At 58.7% G+C, this 20403-nt stretch overlaps 1 protein-coding gene across 1 annotated transcript; it reads left to right on the top strand.

The window, feature by feature from the left end:
• Positions 1-115: 115 nt before the first annotated feature.
• Positions 116-18361, top strand: PXDC1 (PX domain containing 1). The gene is made up of 5 exons (XM_081523307.1): positions 116-971; positions 12928-13019; positions 13370-13487; positions 17058-17169; positions 17353-18361. Exons 1-5 carry the CDS (start codon positions 716-718, stop codon positions 17468-17470), a joined length of 696 nt encoding a protein of 231 aa, XP_081379433.1. The 5' UTR covers positions 116-715; the 3' UTR covers positions 17471-18361.
• Positions 18362-20403: the final 2042 nt, after the last annotated feature.

Here is a 20403-nt window from a genome sequence, read left to right on the forward strand (position 1 = left end):
CGGCGGCTCGGAGCCCGGGGAAGGGGGTTGGCGGGCGGGCGGGGCGCGGAGGCGGGGCCGGCGCTCGGGTTTCCGCTCCGCCCCGCGGCCCGGGGACCCGCGGCCCCAGCGGCGCGGGCTCGGGAGGCGGCGCGGGGCGCGGCGGCCAGGCCACCCCTCTGCCCGGAGGCGGGGACGGCGGAGGCGCCCTCGGCCTCGACGTCGGGACCGCGCCGCCCGTGGTGGGAAGCGCCTTATAAGCCTGTGGCCGCGCCACCCCGTAGAGCGCGCGCACCCCGGCCCCGGGCGGGCCCCTACGGAGCGGCTCTCCGGACAGGTTAAGGGAGGACCTCGGCCCGGCCCCGGCCTCGGGCAAACCCGGACTGAGGACAGACCCCGGATCGCTCCGACTCTGGACAGACCTCGGACGGACCCCGGCCCGGGATAGATCCAGACTGCAGACGGCTCCCTGTCCCGGACGGACCCCGCGCAGACCCTGGCCGCGGGTGGACCCCGGACAGATCCCGGATCGCTCTGACTCTGGACAGACCTCGGACAGATCCCGGCCCGGGATAGACTCCGGCCGCGGGTGGACCCCGGACAGACCTCGGCCCGGGATAGATCCCGGCTGCAGACAGCTCCCGGCCCCGGACGGACCCCGCGCGGACCCCGGCCGCGGGTGGACCCCGGCCCGGGCGGGCGCGCCCCTGCCGGCCGGGGATGCGCGGCCCGCGGCATGGCCTCGGCGGTGTTTGAGGGCACGTCGCTCGTGAACATGTTCGTGCGCGGCTGCTGGGTGAACGGCATCCGCCGGCTCGTCGTCAGCCGACGCGGCGACGAGGAGGAGTTCTTCGAGATCCGCACGGAGTGGTCGGACCGCAGCGTGCTCTACCTGCACCGCAGCCTGGCTGACCTGGGCCGCCTGTGGCAGCGCCTCCGTGACGCCTTCCCCGAGGACCGGCCGGAGCTGGCGCGCGCGCCGCTGCGCCAAGGTGGGCGCCGGCCGGGCCTGGGGGGCTGGGAGGCTGGAGGTGTCGGGGGGCTCGGGGACCGAGGGCGTCGAGGGCTGGGAGGCAGGAGTGGGCTCGTTTAAAGTGCGAAGGGGGCCCACAGGGGCGCTTGTTAAGCCGGGATGGCGAGCCTACGGCCCCTGGCACGGGACAGGGATCCTCAGACCCCCGCCCGCCCCCGGACCGTGAAGAGCACTGGCGGGCGGGCGGCAGTCTGCGTGCGGGCCGAGGCAGGCGGACGGGCGAGCCACCGGCCAGCCCCTGCGAGCGCGGCGGGAGGGGCTGCGGGAGCGTTGGGGAAGAGTTAAGGACAGCGTTCAGCAGGGGTCGCGCCCTGTCTGGCGGCGCCCCCACCCCGGCGGGCCGCTCCCCCTTGTCCCCGGTGACCGGTGACCGACAGTGCGAGGTGCCACGCGGCCTCTGTCCCTCCCTGGGAGGGGCCGCCGGGGTGGGTCCACCTTGGGTTTGATGAACCCCGCCGCCTCCTCCAGGCCTTGTGACTTTCCTGGCTCGCGGGGACTGGGTGGCTTCCCATTTCCTCTTCGAGGCCCACGGGCTGGCCCTGGAGGCTGAAGTTGAGGCTGGAGGGCTGGGCCTCCTCGCCCACCCCACATGCAGGACCCCACATGCCCCGCTGAGAAGGCCAGCGCCGTCCTCTAAGCACAGCCCAGGGGCACCTTTGGGGGCGTCTCCCTGAGATCTGGGGGTACTCTCCACCCTCCTGGTGACAGCCCCGCCCCAAGCGTGAATTATCTGGGTAATTAGCTCATTCTCATGACACATCTTCTGGCAGACGCGTCGCTTGGCAAGTCTCCCAAGGCTGGCAAGCTTGCCGGCCCTGCCCCTGGAGTCTCAGGCTGCTGGCTGCTCTGCAGGGAGTTCAGTGCCACCCCAAACACGGCAGCAGTTTACCTTGACTTGCTATTTGGGTGTGTGTGTGTGTGTATTATTGTATTTTCAATGTATTGAATGAATGCCCAAATCAGGAAAGCTTAGATGAAGGAACCGCGCTTTATTCAATGCCTTTCATCTTCTCTGGAATGGGGAGGGCCGTAAACAAACAGGTGCCCCTGAGAGCTAGCCAGAGTCTGCCCTCCCCTCGTGCCCTCATGCCCTCCCGGGCCTCCAGGTCTCACTGTCAGAGGACCCCGCTCAGCGGTGCTCCGGGCTGGCTCCTCCCCTTAGTGCAGGACCCCGCACCCACTTTCCCTGTGTGGGTCGGTGTGCGTGCTCTGTGTCTGGCAGTAGTAAGCCCTCCAGGGATATGGCTTCTGTTGTCACCCTCAGTGGCTTCTGACGAGGGTCACAGGCAGTGGGGAGGAGGGTGCAGCTTCAGTTGTCTTGGGACCTGGTGAGGAAACGGCCTTCCACGGAGGAGAAGGCGGGTGAGTGTGAGGCACGTGACCCGCCATACAGCACACACACACCCGCTGTTCACACCCACACCCCCATGCATACACACACCCCCATCGTGCACACACATACACATTCATCATGCACTCATACACCTGCCTTACACACATACACTCCCATCATGTACACACACACACCTGCCCCTATAGTGTACACCCACACCCACCATGAACACGCACACTGCCATTATGCACACCCACACTTGCCTTGCACATGCACACTCCCATTATGCACACCCACACCTGCCTTGCACACACAGGCTCCCATCGTGCACACCCACACCCGCCATGCACATGCACACTCCCATCATGTACACACACACTCGCCTTGCACACACACGCCTCCATCGTGCACAGGCAGGCTCCCATCGTGCACACCCACACCCGCCATGCACATGCACACTCCCATCATGTACACACACACTCGCCTTGCACACACACGCCTCCATCGTGCACAGGCAGGCTCCCGTCGTGCACACCCACACCCGCTGTGCACACGCATGCTCCCAGCTCTGTCCCTGTGTGCAGGCTGCACTGGGTCAGTCCTGAGTTTCAGTGGCAGCACAGAGAGTGCCTGTGCAGAGGGGGCCACCCACAGGGAGGCAGGAAGAGGGTGGTCACCAGGGAGAAACCAAGATGCAGACGGGATCTCATAGCTGCGTTTAAGCGTCTAAAGGGGAGACTCAGAAGGACGTGGGTGTTGCGTGTGGTGGGGTGCGGGGCAGTTAGATGAGGACCAGGGTCGGGCGCGCTCTCTAACGGCCCACAAGGGACTGTGGGAACCATCTTCTTGGCTGGAGTCGTGACAGTCGAGACAAGCGGGGAGACCGCCATCTGAGGGGGGCCTCCTGTGAGGCCAGCTCAGCGCCTCTGGGGCCGAGGAGGGGCGACATTAACCCTCTGTCTGGGTCTTGCTTCTCTGTTTGGAGGCAAGCTGCTGCCCCGAGCACCACCTGAGTTTGTTGTACACCCACGGGAAGGCCTTTTCCTTCCTTCAATCCTGATAAGTCCAGAGAAGTTGTTTGCTAAGTAAAATACATCGCCATTAGGTCAAAGAAGAGTTCACTTTATTTCCAGGCAGATTTATTGTTTGCATAAAAAGATGGACTAGATGTCCAAACCGTACACGCAAAAGGCATCCAGAAGTGTGTGTTGTGTTGAGATGGCAAGTTTTCTCAGTATAATTCCCCATCAGAGGCCCTCAGTTTAAACTTACTGCATATTTCTGGGCTGGGTTAGACTGGCCCTCTTGTCTCTTTCAAAAGTTCTGTGAGCAAGTCTGGCTTCCAGAGCTCGTCCTGGCTTCTGCTGGCTGTTGTCAGTGGGGGACTGGACACCTCCAGGCCACGCGGCAGCCCTGGCCCCGACCTGCCTCTGAGATCCCATGTGCCCTCGGGATGCTGAGCCCTCTGTCGTGGTCCCTGGGGAGCTGCGGTGGGAACGTGTTCTGTGCAGCGCGCGTACTGTCCCTTCCTTCTGCATGCACTGGTGCTGGCCTTGGCCGTCTGTCCGTGGAATGCGTGTGTTTCCGGTGAGGTATTAAACCCCTGTGTGCAGTGGCGGCTCAGGGCTCACCGGCCCGCCTCCCTGGCCTTCTGTCTGGGCGAGGCGGTCCTCGGGACTTGTCTTGCTTCCTCTGTCCTTTTCCTTGGCATCTTGACCTTATGCTCCTCTGCGTCTGGATCTGATGCCCCCGTCCTTGTTTCCTTGTCCCCCTGCCAGGAGAGGGAGGCGGCTGCTTCCAGGGCATGTTATCTCTGGGTGACCAAGGCGTCCCCCTCTGCTTTTTTCCACACTCTGACACAGGTGGGCCAAGTCTCCCGCTGAAATCCCCTCTGCGTAACACATTGGCTCAGGGCTTCCTGACCAGATGTGGCAAGGTCACTTGTCTGTTACATCGCTCACGTCTGGAAAGGTTTACGCTTTAAAAGACAATCTTGCAGAATTTCCCCAATGACTTCTTGGAGTTCTTGGACTATTTGATCATTTTTTTAAAAAAATAACACCCATTTCAGACCTCGTACAGTCATCTCCGCAGCAAGAGATTCTGTTTCCAAAGTGGTCAAGTGATCTTTGGTTCCTGATTAATGTAATATCAACACTCTGGCTTGGTCTTCACTCAGCGAGTATCTCCCAGCCGCCTCCCCTGTGCCAGGCAGCTTCTAGGTGCTGAGGACGCAGCAGAGAACAAAACAGACAAACCCCTGCCCTCATGATTCTGTATCTCGGTTTGAAGAATCTGATAATAATCAAGATAAGTTAAAAGTATGATAGATGGTTGTACATGTTCAGAAGAAAGGAATTCGAGGAGGGAAGGAGAGGAGCTCTGACTTGTTGGGGCAGGTGAAGGGGTTCACTTTCGGATGGGGCAGTGGGGGGAGGGGGCAGTAAGGGCTGTGCGTGCCTGGGATGGGGCTGCCAGGGCACGTGCAAAGGCCCTGAGGTGGGCGTGAGCCCAGGTATCTGGGTAGGGAGAGGGCTGTAGTGGCTGGAGGACGGGTGGGGGCCGGGGGATGGGCAGATTGCGCTCAGTGCAAGGCTCTTGCTGGAGATGGAGAGCTGGGAGCGGAGGGACTTGATGGGCGGGCACTCTGGCTGCCGTGCTGAGAAAGGCTGGAGGAGGACCAGGGGCAGGCGCCAGGGATGATGCGTGTGTGTGTTAGTCTCTCAGTTGTGTCCTGCTCTTTAACCCCGTGGACTGTAGCCCACCAGGCTCCTCTGTCCATGGGGTTCTCTAGGCAGGAATACTGGAATAGGTTGCCATTCCTGTCTCCAGGGGAACTTCCCAACCCAGGGATCGAACCTGGGTCTCCTGCATTGAAGACAGGAGATTCTTTATCCTTTGAGCCACCAGGGAAGGTGTGGGAAGTGGTCAAACATGGCTGGTCTGGGAGGGAGAGCCTGGGGTTTACTGAGAGACCAGACGTGCCTGTCAGGGGTGTCAGGTGAGGCAGAAGGCCAACAGGAGGAGCTGATGGAGGGCCCGGCTTTGAACGCAGAGTTTTTAGCGTTTCTCCAAGGAAGGCCCCTCCTTGAGAGCCTGCATGTGGTGCTGGGTGACGTCCGTTCACCTTGCCTGCGGGGGACCTGGATCTGCCTGCGTTCTCTCTGACCCTCTGTCAAACGTGGGGTGGAGGGAAGGTGTCCAGCACCAACCAGCGGGGCCTGGACGCAGGCCTGCCGGCCAGGACACCCCCACCCACTGGCCAGGACACCCCCGCCCACCGGCGACTCCGGGGACGGCGCTCACTCCCAGGCCCTGCTCTCAGGACGGGGCAGGAGCTCCATGCTTTCCCCAACGAGGCGGGAGATCGCTGTCTGATTTGGGGGCCAACTGCAGGACCCCGAGTTCACTTTCTTCGTGAAAGTGGCTGAAGACTCAGTGGAGGCCGCAGGGCTCCGGGCCGTGGAGCAGCGGCACGAAGGCCACCTTCTGCCGCCCAACGGGCGCCGCACTGGGGCTGGGGTCCTGCCCTGCCCGCTCCCGGCGCGGCCCCCAGCCTGGCTTCCCTGGAGGGGGTCCCCCTCTTCCAAGGAGGGGGCCGTTTTCCCTTCTCTGGGGCGATTTGGGGGAGCTCTCTGCTTCACAGACCTATTTTTGAACCTCTTCCATATACAGGGCTCCTGGCATGGGCTGCGGGGCTCTGCCGTCCCCGGGTCCCGAGGCGGCCACCCCCGCCTCCTGGGAGCCGCTGTCCCGCCCCTCTGAGTCCTGGGTCTCCTTCCCAGGAGACCGTCACTCCGAGTCCCCTGTCCGTGCCCCGGGCCCTCCTGCCCCCGTCCGTGGCACGTGGCCCCGTGGTCTCAGCTGCGCTGTGGGCCCAGGTGACCTGAGCCAGCTCCCTGTTGGGAAAGGAGTAGTCGGAAGGTCACAGCCATCGCTGGCTCTGGAGCTTCTCCGCCACGGTCACCTCCCACCAGACGTCCATGGGGAGGCCTGGCTCTGCCTCTCGGCACTGGGCCCTGCTGGTAGCATCCGGTTGCCCTGAGGCTGGCCCCCAGGACGAGGTCCTCTTCTCTTTGTAAAACAAGCGCAGGCCTGCTGTGCCTCGCTGTGTGTTTTTATGCACGCTTTCCCAAGAGGCAGAAGGTGCCTGTGGTTGAGGGCCTTCAAAGCCAGGGAAGGTGGGTGTGCGGTGAGAGGTGACGGCAGAACCCCTGAGATGGGGGGTGTGTGCCCGTGCCGTGGGGCTCCACCTGGAGCTGCAGGAGGGGCCGCGGGAGTGATGCCCCCCGTGGGGACCCCGGGCACCCCAGGCCCCGGTGCAGCCCAGCGGCCGTCAGCAGAGTGCGTTGGGGACCACAAGCAAGGACTCGGCGTTACCAGGGCTTGGTGTCACCATCCCACTAAAGTTGTTCTTATTGGCGCTTTTGTTCACTTTTACTTCCCTGGGTGACCGGAGACTTCCCCCAGCCCTTCTGGTCGTCAGCGCTGAAAAGAGGGTCCCGGGATGTCCCCTGCTGCATCCCCCCGGGGACGCCTCCCTGTGGTCACATCGGCCTCATGCCCGTCGTCCCGGCCAGCCCGGGGGCAGGGTCTTGTCGCCCGGTGCCCGTCACCTGACACAGCCCAGGGCTTCCTGTTTTGAGGGCTGTGGCGGGTGCTGTTTATTCCTTAAATTCCTTCCGAGTTTTAAGACAAACCAAGGCTCAGCGAGTGGCTCCTTAGGCATGGTTGAGTCTGAAGTCGAGTAAGGAATTCTGCTCATGGTTGGAGGAGAAGGAGGCGGCCTGGGGAAGGAGGGCTTGGGGGGACGCAGTGTGAGGGGAGCACCTCTCAGGCTTGGGAAGAAGCCGACAAGAAGTCTTCCCTCAGCAGGTTCCTGGGTCTCCGGACGTGTTACCTCGTCTCTGCCTTTCTGTCTCCACTGCCTGCTTTCCCTGCCCTTCTTCGTCCTTGGGAGGATCGGGGGAGAAAGTCCTGGCCTCCATTGTCACCGTGAGAGTCACTGGGCCAGGGAGGCCGACGGTGGGGAGGACCGAGCCTCGTGTGCTGCAGGGCGAGCTCAGGGCAGAGACCGGAGCCCCACCGCTGGGGCGGGAGGCCGCAGTCCACCTGGGGAGAGCAGGCTGTGGTCTGAATGCTGAGTGTAACAAAGAAGGATCACCTGGGTTAGCTCTCGAGCTCACCAAGTTGAGTCCCCACCGCTTTTACCCTGACTATCTATATAGACAACATATATTTAGGAAGTTATCATGGGGGGTTTTCCTGGAAAATTTAAAACATTTTGTTTCCAAAATTTGTATTACACTCCCAGGTGGCTCAGTGGTAAAGAATCTGCCTGCCAATGCAGGAGACGCAGACTCGATCCCTGGGTTGGAAAAAAACCCCCGGAGAAGGAAATGGCAACCTACTTCGGTATTCTTGGCTGGAAAATCCCATAGACAGAGGAACCTGACGGGCTACAGTCTATGGGGTCGCGAAAATGTCGGGCACGACATAGTGAGTAAACAACAACAGCTTTTAAAGCATGTGTGTCTCTTGTGCAGACAAGGTAACCCTGCTTTCCTCACCTCGTCCAGCCCGTCTGCTTCTCTGGACAGTGAGGGGTGGACTTTTGAAATACGGTGTCTTATTTGATTCGGTCGGAGAGTTCACATCACAGATTTCCCCGGGGCTCTGTCGTGGGTCTCCTCCCGAGGGACTTGCATTCTCTGGGTAACGGACTTGCCTTCCCAACTGACCCGAGAAGGATCTGTGTTCACACCCAGAATTGAAGGGGCTGCAGGTGCTCAGGTGGATTCAGCCCCAAGCCCGGCCCTGGAGGCTGGCTCTGTCACCAGAGCCTCCGCCAGGGAAGTGGGACGTGGGACCAGGTGTCTGCGGTGAGGGCGCTGGTCTGCGTCTGCTCAAAGCCTGATCTTTGTGCTCCTACCAGCGCGTTCAGTTTGGGTTCCGAGAATGAGTCGGTGTTCGTGTTTGTATAAAGACCTACCCTGGAACTCACGGAAGCTCTTGTCGTGGTCTCGCTTCTCAGGGCTGCGCCAGTTTGGACAGAAAGGGCCCCCTGGCTGCTCTAGCCTGAATTTTAACCCCCAAAAAGGATGTGAAATCAACACACTGAAATTTACATACGGCCGTGTTATCCGTCTTTGGGTTTCAAATTGTTAACTGTTTTGGGCGACGTCTGGATAAATTCCTCACATCAGAAGCCGTGTAGCGTGAACTTTTAAAATTGAGGTTGTACTAGTGACTACGCTTAATCAGAAATGAGACAATTTTCCAGGACGGGGAAGTGTTCTGAGCCAGTTTCCTGCGAGGACAACGTGGATGCGGCGGGTCCTCGCGGGCTGCTGGAGCCCTCTGCTGGCTGGCCCTGGAATGACAACCGCCCATAACCAAAAGGCGTTGGCGTTTCTCTGTCCAACCTTGCAAATTCAAAACCATCTTACCCTCTTGCCGTTTTTAGAACCGCGATCTCAGACAGTAAAACTGAGTCAAACAAGATTGCCACAGTTTTTGCTCCACCAACAATTTTTGGGATACAAAAGCTAAAATTCCTAGATGATCCCAAATTATTGTACATCAGCACATTTTTGAAAATAAAATTTAAAATCCTTACTGCAAGCAAGTGACATTTGGAAGAGCAGCGTGTGCGTGCATGAGTCACTCAGTCGTGTCTGACTCTTTGCGATCCCACGGACTGTAGCCCGCCAGGCTCCTCTGCCCATGGAATTCTCCAGGCAAGAACACTGGAGTGGATTGCCATTCCCCTCCATAGGAACTTCCCAACCCAGGGATTGAACCCTGGTCTCCTGCGTCAAGGGCAGATGCTTTACCATTTGAGCTACAGAAAGCCCCTGGAAGGGCGGTACCAGCCTGTAAAAGCCAAAGCTGCCGGTCGCAGAGGACGAACAGAACAGGCAGAGCAGGAAGCCCCCGACGGCGTGTGCTCGGTCTGGGGTCTCGATGCGACGCCCGTCCTGGGCGATGCGGGCTCCGGGTGTGCTTACGTCCCCCCCACCCGTCCACCAGCTCTGTCTGAGAGTGTGTCCTGACCTTGGGTGTGCCCGCAGGTGTTTTGGCTTCCACTGGTTGTGAACTCAAGAAACCGGACAAGGGGGACCCCCAGTGAGCTTTGAGACAAGGAGACATTTTAAAGGAAGATTTATTTCGCTCTGCGCTGGGGCCCCGGAACACAACTTTAGTGTTTTCCTTCTGCATTTGATACGCCTCTCTGATGGGAAACACCTTAAAAATAACCACAGGACAGTGATTTCCAGGCCCAGGAGAGGAGGGAAATATGGGCCCCGGAGTTTGGAGAGGGCCTTGCCCTTGGAGGCCACGTGGCTGGGGGTGACCCCTCCCTGCTCTGATGTGAGGTTGGGTCGGGGGCTCTGAGGGGGTGGGAGGGGGCTTCTCGGAGGCACCCAGCAGCATCTGTTGCTTGTGAATTTCCACCGTTGGCCACACCCCCCCTGCCCTAGGAAGAGGCCCGAGTCCTTGTCATTCACATGGACGGGTTCCCTTGGAGGAAGGAGGACTTGTCTCAGGAGCGCTGGTCCCGCTCGCCTTGGTTGTCTCTGGGCACCTGTTTTGGGGAAATGAACGTGCCCCAGCGAAAAGCCAGAGCGTCACACGATCTCCTGACCCTGTTCTTGCTGGAGGGGTTCCGGCAGCTTCTTTCCCCGTTGAAGTGTCTTCAGCCCCTCTTGTCTTAAAGTGTGTTTTCGTTTCCTAGGAGCACCAGTTGGCTTCCCCTCGGGGGCTTCCCGGGTGGTGCTGGTGGTAAAGAACCCGTCTGCCAATGCAGGAGGTGTAAGAGACGCGGGGTCAGTCCCTGGGTCGGGAAGATCCCCTGGAGGAGGGCATGGCAACCCACCCCTTTGTTCTTGCCTGGAGGATCTCTTGGACAGAGGAGCCTGGCGGACTGCAGTCCACGGGGTCACAAAGAGTCAGACTCGACCGAGAGACTGACCACGCGCACTCACACGCACGTCATCACGTGCTTCGTCCCCCCGGGGGGGTTCAGAGTCTCTAACGCAGCTCACAGGACACGGCCCCGAACATCGTCTGAGCTCTTGAGAAGAAACCGAAGCTCCTTGACTATGCTCAGTGACTATGTGATTATGGTTTATCTTCCTTCGACTGTTTTCCTTTTTTTTCCTGCTTGTTCTCACTTCTCTGATTAAACTTATTCATTGGCTAAAGTTTTTCCACAGACAGAATTCATGCTGAGGACATGGGGCCGGGCAAGAACCACAGGGTCCTACTCAGAATGAGGGTGTGGGGTCGCAGGGCACAAGCTGATGAGGTGGGCTGGGGAGGGTCCCCAGGGTCTGTGCCCCGAGCCGAAATGCCGATGTGCTACCGAGGTCTGACGAGGGACTTGTTGCCTTTCTCTGCTTCCTTCTGGAAGCAGGTCACCAGGAAGGTACAGCTACAGGGTACCCAGTAAGTCTGAATTTCAGATAAACAATGAATAGTTTTTAGTGTGTCTGTCCACACTGCCGTGTTAGTCACTGTGTCTGAAGTGCACGTTGAACTGGGCATCCTGTGTGCTCCGTTCTAATTCTGGAACCCTAAAGGAAGGTCAGCGGAGAAGAGAATGTGGTTACCGACTCCGTGGCACCCTTGGTGGTTATAAACCCAATGGTGGGCTTTACGTCCTAGAAAGTGGGTATAAATGTGCTGTGTGCGTTGGCCATACGCGAGGCCTATCTTCCCGTATTGTGCTTACAGAATATAAAAATACAACTACTGTGACATGAACCTGAGTGATTTAACAGCAGTATTCTAGGTGTAATAAAAACTGAAATGTGACGGTTTTCTTGTCTTAGAACAAAGAAGCACTTAGTGGGGATGGTTTATATAATTGTCCTCTCTAAAAACAACTTTTCAGAGGACTTTTGCAGTATCCCTCTTTCCCTCCATAAACTTGTCCGCAGCGGGAGCGAGATCTCGGAGCTGTGTGTGTGTGTGTGTGTGTGTGTGTGTGTGTGAACTTCTAAACAAGCACACAGGCCTGGGAGGAGGTGTCCTGAGGCCCTGAGACCCTGGCCCCAGGCGTAGCTTCCTCCCTTCCTGCTGCCCCCAGCCTGCCGGGCGGCGGTGGGGCGGGCAGCCTGGGAGAGAGGGGTGGCTCAGCCCCGTCTCTCTGCCGATGGCCGGGGCGCCACGCTGGGGCATGGCACGGGCCGTGTGGACCGGAGTCTGGGGTCTGCGGCCGGCTTCCTGGGCCCACGTGGCTGAGAGCGCTGGTCAGGACCAGCCAGGCCCCTGAGAAGCAGACCCCCAGGTGAGCAGGTGAAGGGGCAGCTGGCCTGTGCTCCAGGAAGTCCAGGAACCAGTTCCTGGCCTTGACTGGACCTTCTCGACTCCAGCTGATGCGAGGACCCCCGCTCAGCCCCGGCTTTCTGAACCACCCTGTGTCTGGGGCGCCCCTGGCTTCCACGGACCACGTGTTCTGGGGCCTCTGAATTTCAGTCAGGCAGTTTAGAAAGTTAATTTTATCTCAATGTGGACTTTGTGAGTTGCCTGCAAAATGAGCAACCTTTCTCCTATCAAACAAAACCGGAACTTCTGAAAACTGAGATTCAGTGACTGAATCTGGGATCCCAGCCTCTGTGGTTTAGATCCCGGGTCACGTGAAATGTCTTGGGTATTCGAGTTGCTGCTTCCCTGAGAAGCTGGTGTGATGGACCGGTCCTGGGAAGGTCGGTGCTCTGCACGGCTCACGGGGAGACGGAAACGCACTCCGACTCTCTGTGCTGTTCGGTTCAGTGGCTCAGTCATGTCCGACTCTTTGTGACCCCATGGACTGCAGCCCGCCAGGCTTCCCTGTCCATCACCCACTCTCGGAGTTTGCTCAAACTCATGTGCATCGATTCAGTGATGCCATCCAACCATCTCATCCTCTGTCGTCCCCTTCTCCTCCTGCCTGTTAGCTCTCATATTTTAAAGACAAAGCACTGTGCTTTATCTAGTAGCCAGTCAAGACTTCTGTTAACTGGAACGAGGGTAGAAGCTCAGATTCCTGGAAGATGCCATGAGTCACGCCCATGCTGGTTTTCTCTGAGTAAAGATCTGATTTTTCCCTTCTAACCCCCACGCACAACATCTAAATGACTTCTCTAATATGGGCTCCTTTTCCAAGGGGCCCTGTGGTCACCTTAGCTGTGTCACTGGGGGTGGGGGGCAGGGGGCCAGCCTCCCTGGCTGCAGCCACCCACCCTGGCGGGGCCGAGCTCTGGCCCTGTCCACTGCACAGGGTGTGGATGGAGCTGGCCTGACCGTCCCACTCAGCGAGGCCTGCGAAGGTCTCCCTGCGGCTTCCAGACGGCCCCTCTTCCAGCACACACCTTCATCACTCTTTGGGTCATTGAAACCCGAACTGAGGCTGAGAACCGGGCTCTGAGCGCAGGACTGAGCCCACGTGAGGCTGAGTGCCCTTCCCAGAGGTCGTCTGTGGAGGGCGACACCAGGGTGGCGGCCCCGCTGTGGGCTGCCTGTTGTTCTGTGTTTAATTTGGGAGCCCACGCCCTGGTCTGCTTTTCTGATGGAGGCATTTCTGCTTTGACCCCAGGACTGGTCGCCATAAAGGACGCCCATGACATCGAGACCAGGCTTAACGAGGTGGAGAAGCTGCTCAAGGCCGTCATCAGCCTGCCTCGCAAGGTGGGTGCGCAGGCGGGGCTGGGGCGGGGCGCTGGGTGGGCAGGGGGGTGGCGGCTGCCCTCCTGGAGGCGTGGGGGGCTGGGGGGGCCAGGAGCCAAGGAGAGGGAGCCCCCTTGGGCACTGGGAGCTCCAGTGTTTGCTCCCCCCGAGAAGGAGCGGAAGCAAGGGGCTCACGGTTTACTGGAAAGTGAGGGCGCAGACCTGACCCACGTTGTTCCCGCGGTCCCCATCCCGCCTGCCCCGGGCCCCGAGCCCCCCGAGACCCCGAGCCCCTGACCACGGGGCAGGGACGGCCCATCCCGTCCTGCCAGCAGGAGGAACGTGTGCAGGAGGAACATGTTTCTTTGCAGTACTCCAGGTCAGAGGTTGTGCTCACCTTCTTTGAAAGGTCGCCCCTGGATCAGGTGTTAAAGAATGACAACGTGCATAAGATTCAACCCAGCTTTCAGAGTCCGGGGAAGATCTCAGGTGAGGCCGCCGGGAAGGCGCGGGCTGGGTGCGGGGGCAGCGCTGCCAGGGGCAGCCGAGGGTTCTGGAAACCTTCCCAGCCCGCTGTCCACGTGCTGGGCACGCCTGGCCCCCTCGGGGCCCAGAAAGCAGACCGGACAGAAGGACAGAAACAGCGGGCAGGGGCTGCTTCCAGAGCTTGTGAAACGGTGTGCTTCTCCCTGCTGGCCTGCAGCTTGCACACTTCCTGCTTCCAAAGGTGTATAAATTGGAACTTACTTAAAAAAAACAGTCTATCAGAAAAGCATTAATGAGGTATTTTGAAGCGAATGGCTGGAACCCATCATCCAGCAACAATACGAGTTCAGCTCGTGCGGCATTGCCTTTGTTCTGGGCTTTAGGGCGGGTGGGACAGAAAGGGACACTCGGCGTGGGTCTCCTTAGTGTGGGCGTTGGGCCGCGCCTTCTGGCAAAAGTCAGCGGCGGTAGGAGGAGATGGTCCTGCAGGTCTCAGGGGAGCGAGGGGAAGCCCGCTGCCACCTTCCTCTGATCCGGGCTGCACACGTCAGTACAGCCCCAGACTCTGCTTCCTCGGTGCTGCAGGCGAGGCTCTGAGGAGCGTTTTGTAGGAAGAGGTCTGTCCCTGGAGCCCAGGTACTTGTCCGGGCCGAGCGAGGTCGTGCAGAACCAACCCCTGGGGGGGCGAGGAGGGTGCTCCCGCCGGAGGTGAGGTGTACCTTCATCGTTCACTGAATGAGGAAATGAACGTATCCAGACGGGAAGAGGGTCAGTTCAGAAGTCCTTTCCACGACACGGTTCCTTACGGCAGTGCCGCCAGCCCCTGAGGTCCTGGCTGCCAAGAGCTGCCCTGCTCCCGTCTCGGCCCATGTTTGGGGTGTGCACATACTCAGGGGTCCCCAGGCACGGAGTCAGCAGCAGCTGGGCCTCCCGCCTGCCGGGGACGCGTCCTCAGTACCCACGAGGGCCACCCCGGATCTGACTTCCTGGCTCATTGATTTGTTGACTTCCTGTCGCCCTGGGCAGGTCGGGATGTGGTCCCTCTGGGTCTCCCGTCACTGCAGAGCCCCCCTTGGTCCGGGCCCTCAGCCTCCTCCCCGCCGGACCTGTCTCCTCTCTCCCTCAAGCCCTCCCGTGCTCGTCCACTGCAGTCCTGCTAAATTCCCCTCACTCCTGAAAGTGCCCTTGCCCACTCTCAGCACCCTTCCTCCCAGACTTCTTGGCAGCTGCTTGCACGTCTGGCATGGCCTCTCTGGAGGTGATGCTGCCTGGAGGGCAGCCCTGCCTTGACTCACGCCCAGGCCTCCAGGTTGACCGGCTTAGGGGCCGGGGCTCCACTAGGGGGCACCAGGCGTGCGTGGCGTGAGGACCAGCCGCCTCCCGGGGCCTTGGTTCTGGAAATGCTCTGGTTTGGAGTCAGTGCGACCGGAAACATCCTTCACCTCTTGTTAATCTAAAAGCTTGTTACCATCTCTCAGAAAACTGTGCAGCTTAAAGGAAGCATACACCTCAGCCTTTATCTGGTTACTTATGAATTGATACCAGCCACAAAACCAGAGTATTCAGGTTTGGGAAGCCTGGAAATATAATTTAACTTTTTATTAGCCAGGCATTTGTACAGTCTCAGCCTTAATTTTCACCAGCGTTCGTTAGATTCTTTACAAAAACTATCTCATTTAACACCCCCCCCACACCAGTGCCCCTTAGGATAGACACTGTTATTCCCATTTTACAGGCTGCTGCTGGTGCTGCTAAGTCGCTTCAGTCATGTCCGACTCTGTGCGACCCCATAGACGGCAGCCCACCAGGCTCCCCCGTCCCTGGGATTCTCCAGGCAAGAACACTGGAGTGGGTTGCATTTCCTTCTCCAAAGCATGAAAGTGAAAAGTGAAAGTGAAATCGCTCAGTCGTGTCTGACTCTTCGCGACCCCATGGGCTGCAGCCTACCAGGCTCCTCCGTCCATGGGATTTTCCAGGCAAGAGTACTGGAGCGGGGTGCCATCGCCTTCTCCGATTTTACAGGCTAAAAAACAGCAGAGTAACCTCCTTCACAGGCTTAAGTGGTAGAACTGGAGTTTCCTGGAGGCCCAGCTAGCTTCTCTTCACCGACAATTAAGGAAAGATTTGCAACAAATGTGTTTTAGGGTCTGGTTCCATTTTCTCAATCCCATGTTCTAGAACTGCAAATCTCACATTTAATAAAGACTAGGGGATTCCTGTATGAGGTGACTCTATTTGCAGCACTGATGTTTGTTTTCACTTGTAAGGTCCTTCCCTGCCCCCAATTCCCCTGGAGAGGGTGGGACAGAGGGTTTGGGGTTGTCAGCTGGTTGTGCTGAGGTCACTGAGGTTTCACGTGCTTCCTGGGGCAGATTTGAGTCAGTTAATAAAAGCAGAAAAGAAGGTGGTTCTGGGGGCTCCCCTGCTAGTCCAGTGGTTAAGACTGCACACTCCAAAGGCAGGGGACTGGGGTCAGTCCCTGGTCAGGGAACTAAGGTGCCACATGCTGCACAGTACGGCTCAAAACATTGTTTTTTAATTAAAAAAAAAAAAGTGGCTCTGTGCTGTCCCGCGTTTTGAACTGTGAGGTTGGGGGTCTTTCTCTTGCTGTCGGGGGTCGTCCTCTGTGGCTCTCTCCGCCCACTCAGGCCCTTGTCAGCCTCTTCTTTGCGCCTGGTGGTGTAGCTGACCCTGGCGGTTCCAAGCGCTGATTTCTTGCTGGTTTTCGGCTCCTTCTTCCAACTCATGAGCTGTCTCAGGTGGTGGCCTCTGGCTGGGCTCGAGCGGGAGGGGAGGCCGCAGACGAGCCGCTTGCTGGTGCCTCTCTCACGTGGGGTGAATCCAACGGCCCTCCTAGAAGAGCCAGCGAGACGTGAGCCGTCCCTTCTCCAGAAAGTCAGGAAATTTCAGCCGTTGGCGAACCTGATGGATGAACAGTCCCGTTGTCCTGAAGGGGGGGGAGGGGTCGAGTTTTCTCTGTTCTTTTTTACGTTGTTTCCCTGAGTGTCTCCTCTGGAGAGAGGCTGAGAAAACGGAGAACCGAGCACCGAAAGTACCAAAAATAGACATGAAATTAGTCTCACTTGTTTAAAAAGAGCAAATCTGTCCACGGGGATAAAATAATCTAAATGATGGTTAAGGTCTAAGAAATAAAAGGAAACAGTGCCCCAGACACCCAGGGCATCCGACGCCCGCTGCTCCGAGCTGTCTGCAAGCATCGGGCCGTGCGTGGAAGACGGCGGTCACTTGGGAAAGCAGCAGGAATCTGGAGTGTGTTTTAAGCACGTTCTAAGGTGAGGTAGGTGGAAGGCCTGAGCGTGGGGCTTGCTGACCAGGGATGGCGGCCGGGGGCGAGCCAGCGTTCAGGCAGCTGCCCCCCTGGTAATGCCCCCCAACCCCATCCCCCGGTGCCTATTCTTGGGGTCTGTGATCTGCTGAGGGAAGGGCTGGACACGCAGTCCAGGAAGTGGCGGCCGGAGGAGGGGCCCGAGAGGAGATGCGTGAGCCCCAAACGTCAGCGCTTCACACGCTGACCCCCTTGTGAATTATCTCCCTCACTGCTCTCGTTTTCAGAAATCATGAGGTCCAATGGATTCTGTTTAGCAAATACGGAAACGATCGTTATCGACCACAGTATTCCGAATGGCAAAGACCAGCCTGGGGCCGTGGACCCCACGGAACACCTGTAAGTGCACGGATTGTGGCTTTTTTTTGGGGGGGCCCAGGCTGGGTTCGCAGGTTCTGCCCGGGCTGTGCTCACGGGCCAGGAGCCTGCACTCCACCGGGCAGTCCTTCCCCTCCCGGGCGCTGGCTCGGGCCCGCGGGGGTCAGGCGCCTGCCCGGCCTCACCGCCTGCCTCCCCACGCAGGTTTGAGAGCGCGGGCGAGTTCCCCGCCGAGCTGGAGGACGGGGACGACCCTACGGCCTACGTCACCAACCTATCCTACTACCATCTGGTGCCCTTCGAGACGGACATTCTGGACTGAGGCTCCCCCAGGCGCCTCTCCCAGCCCACCTGTGGCCGCGGCTCCACTGCCGGCTGGGGGCCGGGGGCCGGGGGCCGGGCCCAGCCCGCCACCCGCCCCTAAGGAGACCCCCGTCTCCAGCAGCCGGGAGTCGGCTCGGGGGGTCCAGTGCCCCTGCTGCTTCTAGGGCTCTCCCTGCCTGCGTATGCGTCCCGGGACGTGCCCCCTCGAGCCTGGAGGGACCACAAGTGCCTGCGAGACAGCCCGGGCCAGGACTGGATGCCCTGCCCTCCGTGGGAGGGCACCCGGCCACCCTCTCCCACGTGCCCTCCCTGGACCAGCGAACAGGACGTTTCAAGTGAGACCTTGGCGGGTCCCCAGGTTCTGGACAACATGGGGGCTGTTCTGTCACCCAGGTCTCCCGGGACCAGGGTGTGCGGCTTCCAGTCCTGCTTCCCACCTTCTTCCCAGAAGCCGTGGGCTTCGTGTCAGCCCAGGAGTGTTGGCGGAAGGTTGGTCGTGAGTGGGGTGTCAGCTGCGGGCACGGAGGACCTGCTGACCGGTGCCCACGTGGGGGACACAGAGAGGATGGAGTCCACCTGGGCTCCTGTGAGGGGTGAGAGCGCCGGGGCCCTGGGCGGCCGGGGGCTGTTGTCCTGCCCGTCACCGAGCTCTCGATGATGCAGTCGCTGCATCAGCCTGAAGACAGGAGCCGGGAGGTCCCTGAGTGTCCCTGGTGGGTCCCCTGCTGCCCTTGGGGAGGGTCTGGGTTCTGCGTGTTCATCTCTTCACAGAGTCTACTAACAACCAGAATTTGCTCGTGTAAATAATAGTAAATTATTGAGAATCCTGATTCTTTTACACAGTCTGTTTTTAATCTATTTTCATGAAATAAAACATGTTGCTCTCCTCTGAGGTGTCTATCACGTGGCTCTTGTCCCTGCCCTGGGGCCAGGGGACCCCGCGCACCGCCCCAGGGCCAGGGGACCCCGCACAGCACCCCCCCACTGGCCGCCCCAGCGCTCACTGTCCTTTGGGAAGTGTGTTCTTACCCTGGGAAGTGATCTGTACAAAAAAGAAGTGAAAGTTGCTCAGTCGTGTCCAACTCTTTGTGACCCCATGGACTACCCAGTTCATGGAATTCTCCAGGCCAGGATACTGGAGTGGGTAGCCTTTCCCTTCTCCAGGGGATCTTCCGAACCCAGAGATCGAACCCAGGTCTCCTGCATTGCAGGTGGATTCTCTACCAGCTGAGCCACCAGGAATACTGAGCCCAGGAATACTGGAGTGGGTAGCTGATCCCTTCCCCAGCAGGTCTAAACTGGAGAGGAAACAGGCGGTGTGTGCTTTTGACTTTGGGTCTCCTCTTCCTGCGCGCTCCCCACAGGCGGCCCTGGGAAGCCCCTCCTGTGACCCAGTGGGCAGCAGGTGGCCTTCCCGTGGCCCCCGCCCCTCCCTGGCCTCCAGCCGCGCTCGGTTGGGGCAGCCCGCTTCCTAATAGGCTGTCCGGTGACCGACGGGGTCGACAGCTGCCTTCCTCTCTTGGGGGTCAAATTCAGTTCTGAATGGATAGGGCCTCCTTCTGGCAGGGTTAGAATCAATCACGCTCAGCCAATCAGCGTCGGAGTTTCAATCGCTGATTCCTGGGTATATTCCTCGTTATCCACTTTCCACGGGGTCTTCCCCCTAGCTGTGGGGTCACAGTGGTGGCAGCTCCCTGAGCTCCTCGGCTCACGGGGACCGTGTCACCCCTCAGGGCCCGGCTCGGCTCCCAGGCCCACCTCAGCTTTCACACAGAACGCTTCACTGTTTTCCAGTCAGCGTGCACCGAGATTACTAAGGTAGGGGTCAGAGTTTTGCATGTTTTCCTATAAAATACATCAGAGGGTTCTCTGACTTCCTGTTTTTTTATCCTGGAAAAACATGATCTTCTAGGCCCATTTGTTGTGTGCCCACATTTGAAAGAACCATACGTGCACATCAGTACTTTCAGGTGCGGCAGTAAACGGGGACCATGCAGACTCCCGGTGAAGACGCCACTGTGGGTGGTGGGGGCTTGGGCTCGTGCCGGGTGTGGAAGCTGGTGGTCATGTGGGTGTTGTGGGCTCAAAGCAGCCAGTCCAGCTAGCCCTTCAACAGAATCTGGAAATCTGACTTTCTATGAGAAGTACCCCAGTTTAGAAGTGCTTCAAAAAGCAGAAGTAACTAGAAATGACCAAGTTAAAGAATCAGGAATTTGGGGCCTCTGAACTATTAGCTTAGAGAATTGATGCCCGGGGCTCAGGTGGACATGGGAAGTCTGCTCGCTGGTCCACATGCCCCTGTGAGTGGGAACGTCCACCCGTGAGTTGAAGCTGTTTGGTGAGTGTGGAAATTGGAGGAGAGGGAGGGAAGAAAATAGATCAAATACCAGTGTCAATACCCCCAGGACCAAGACTTCAGTGTTGATGGAAAACATCTGACACCACAATAAGCCAACCAATGAATTAGGAGTTTGGGGTTAGCAGAAACAAGCTACTGTATAAAGAAGAGATAAACAGCAAGGTCCTACTCTATAGCACTGGGGACTATATTCAGTATGTCATAATAACCTATACTGGAAAAGAACCTGAAAAAGACTAGATGTGTTTGTATCACTGAATCACTTTGCTGTACCCCAGACACCACCCATTTGCATCCCCGGTGACAGTGTAGGAGGGTTCCTCGGTCTCCACACCCTCTCCAGCATTTGTGGACTTTTTCACGACGTCCATTCTGGTGAGTGTGAGGCGATACCTCGCTGCAGTTTTGATTGCCTTTCTCTGATAGTCATCGACGCCGAGCGTCTTTTCGTGTGCCTCTGGGCCTCGCTACGGTCTCCAGGCTGTTGGGTGGGTTTGGAGCCGCTGGTCACACAGTTTCTGGTCGAGAACACGGGTTCTTTCTGCTGAAGTCCATTTCTTCTGAGGAGAAGC

The sequence above is a fragment of the Giraffa tippelskirchi genome, chromosome 8 (genome assembly GCF_054371585.1).
Source record: "Giraffa tippelskirchi isolate mGirTip1 chromosome 8, T2T-mGirTip1v1.2.pri, whole genome shotgun sequence".
Lineage (NCBI taxonomy): Eukaryota > Metazoa > Chordata > Mammalia > Artiodactyla > Giraffidae > Giraffa > Giraffa tippelskirchi.

What these genes read in the sequence shown, in the direction of transcription:
- PXDC1 (XM_081523307.1), top strand. Translation starts at nt 716, where the DNA reads ATGGCCTCGGCGGTGTTTGAGGGCACGTCGCTCGTGAACATGTTCGTG. An exon ending in TCATCAGCCTGCCTCGCAAG is followed by an intron (nt 13,020 to 13,369) that starts GTGGGTGCGCAG and finishes GTTTCTTTGCAG; the next exon opens with TACTCCAGGTCAGAGGTTGT. An exon ending in GTGGACCCCACGGAACACCT is followed by an intron (nt 17,170 to 17,352) that starts GTAAGTGCACGG and finishes CTCCCCACGCAG; the next exon opens with GTTTGAGAGCGCGGGCGAGT.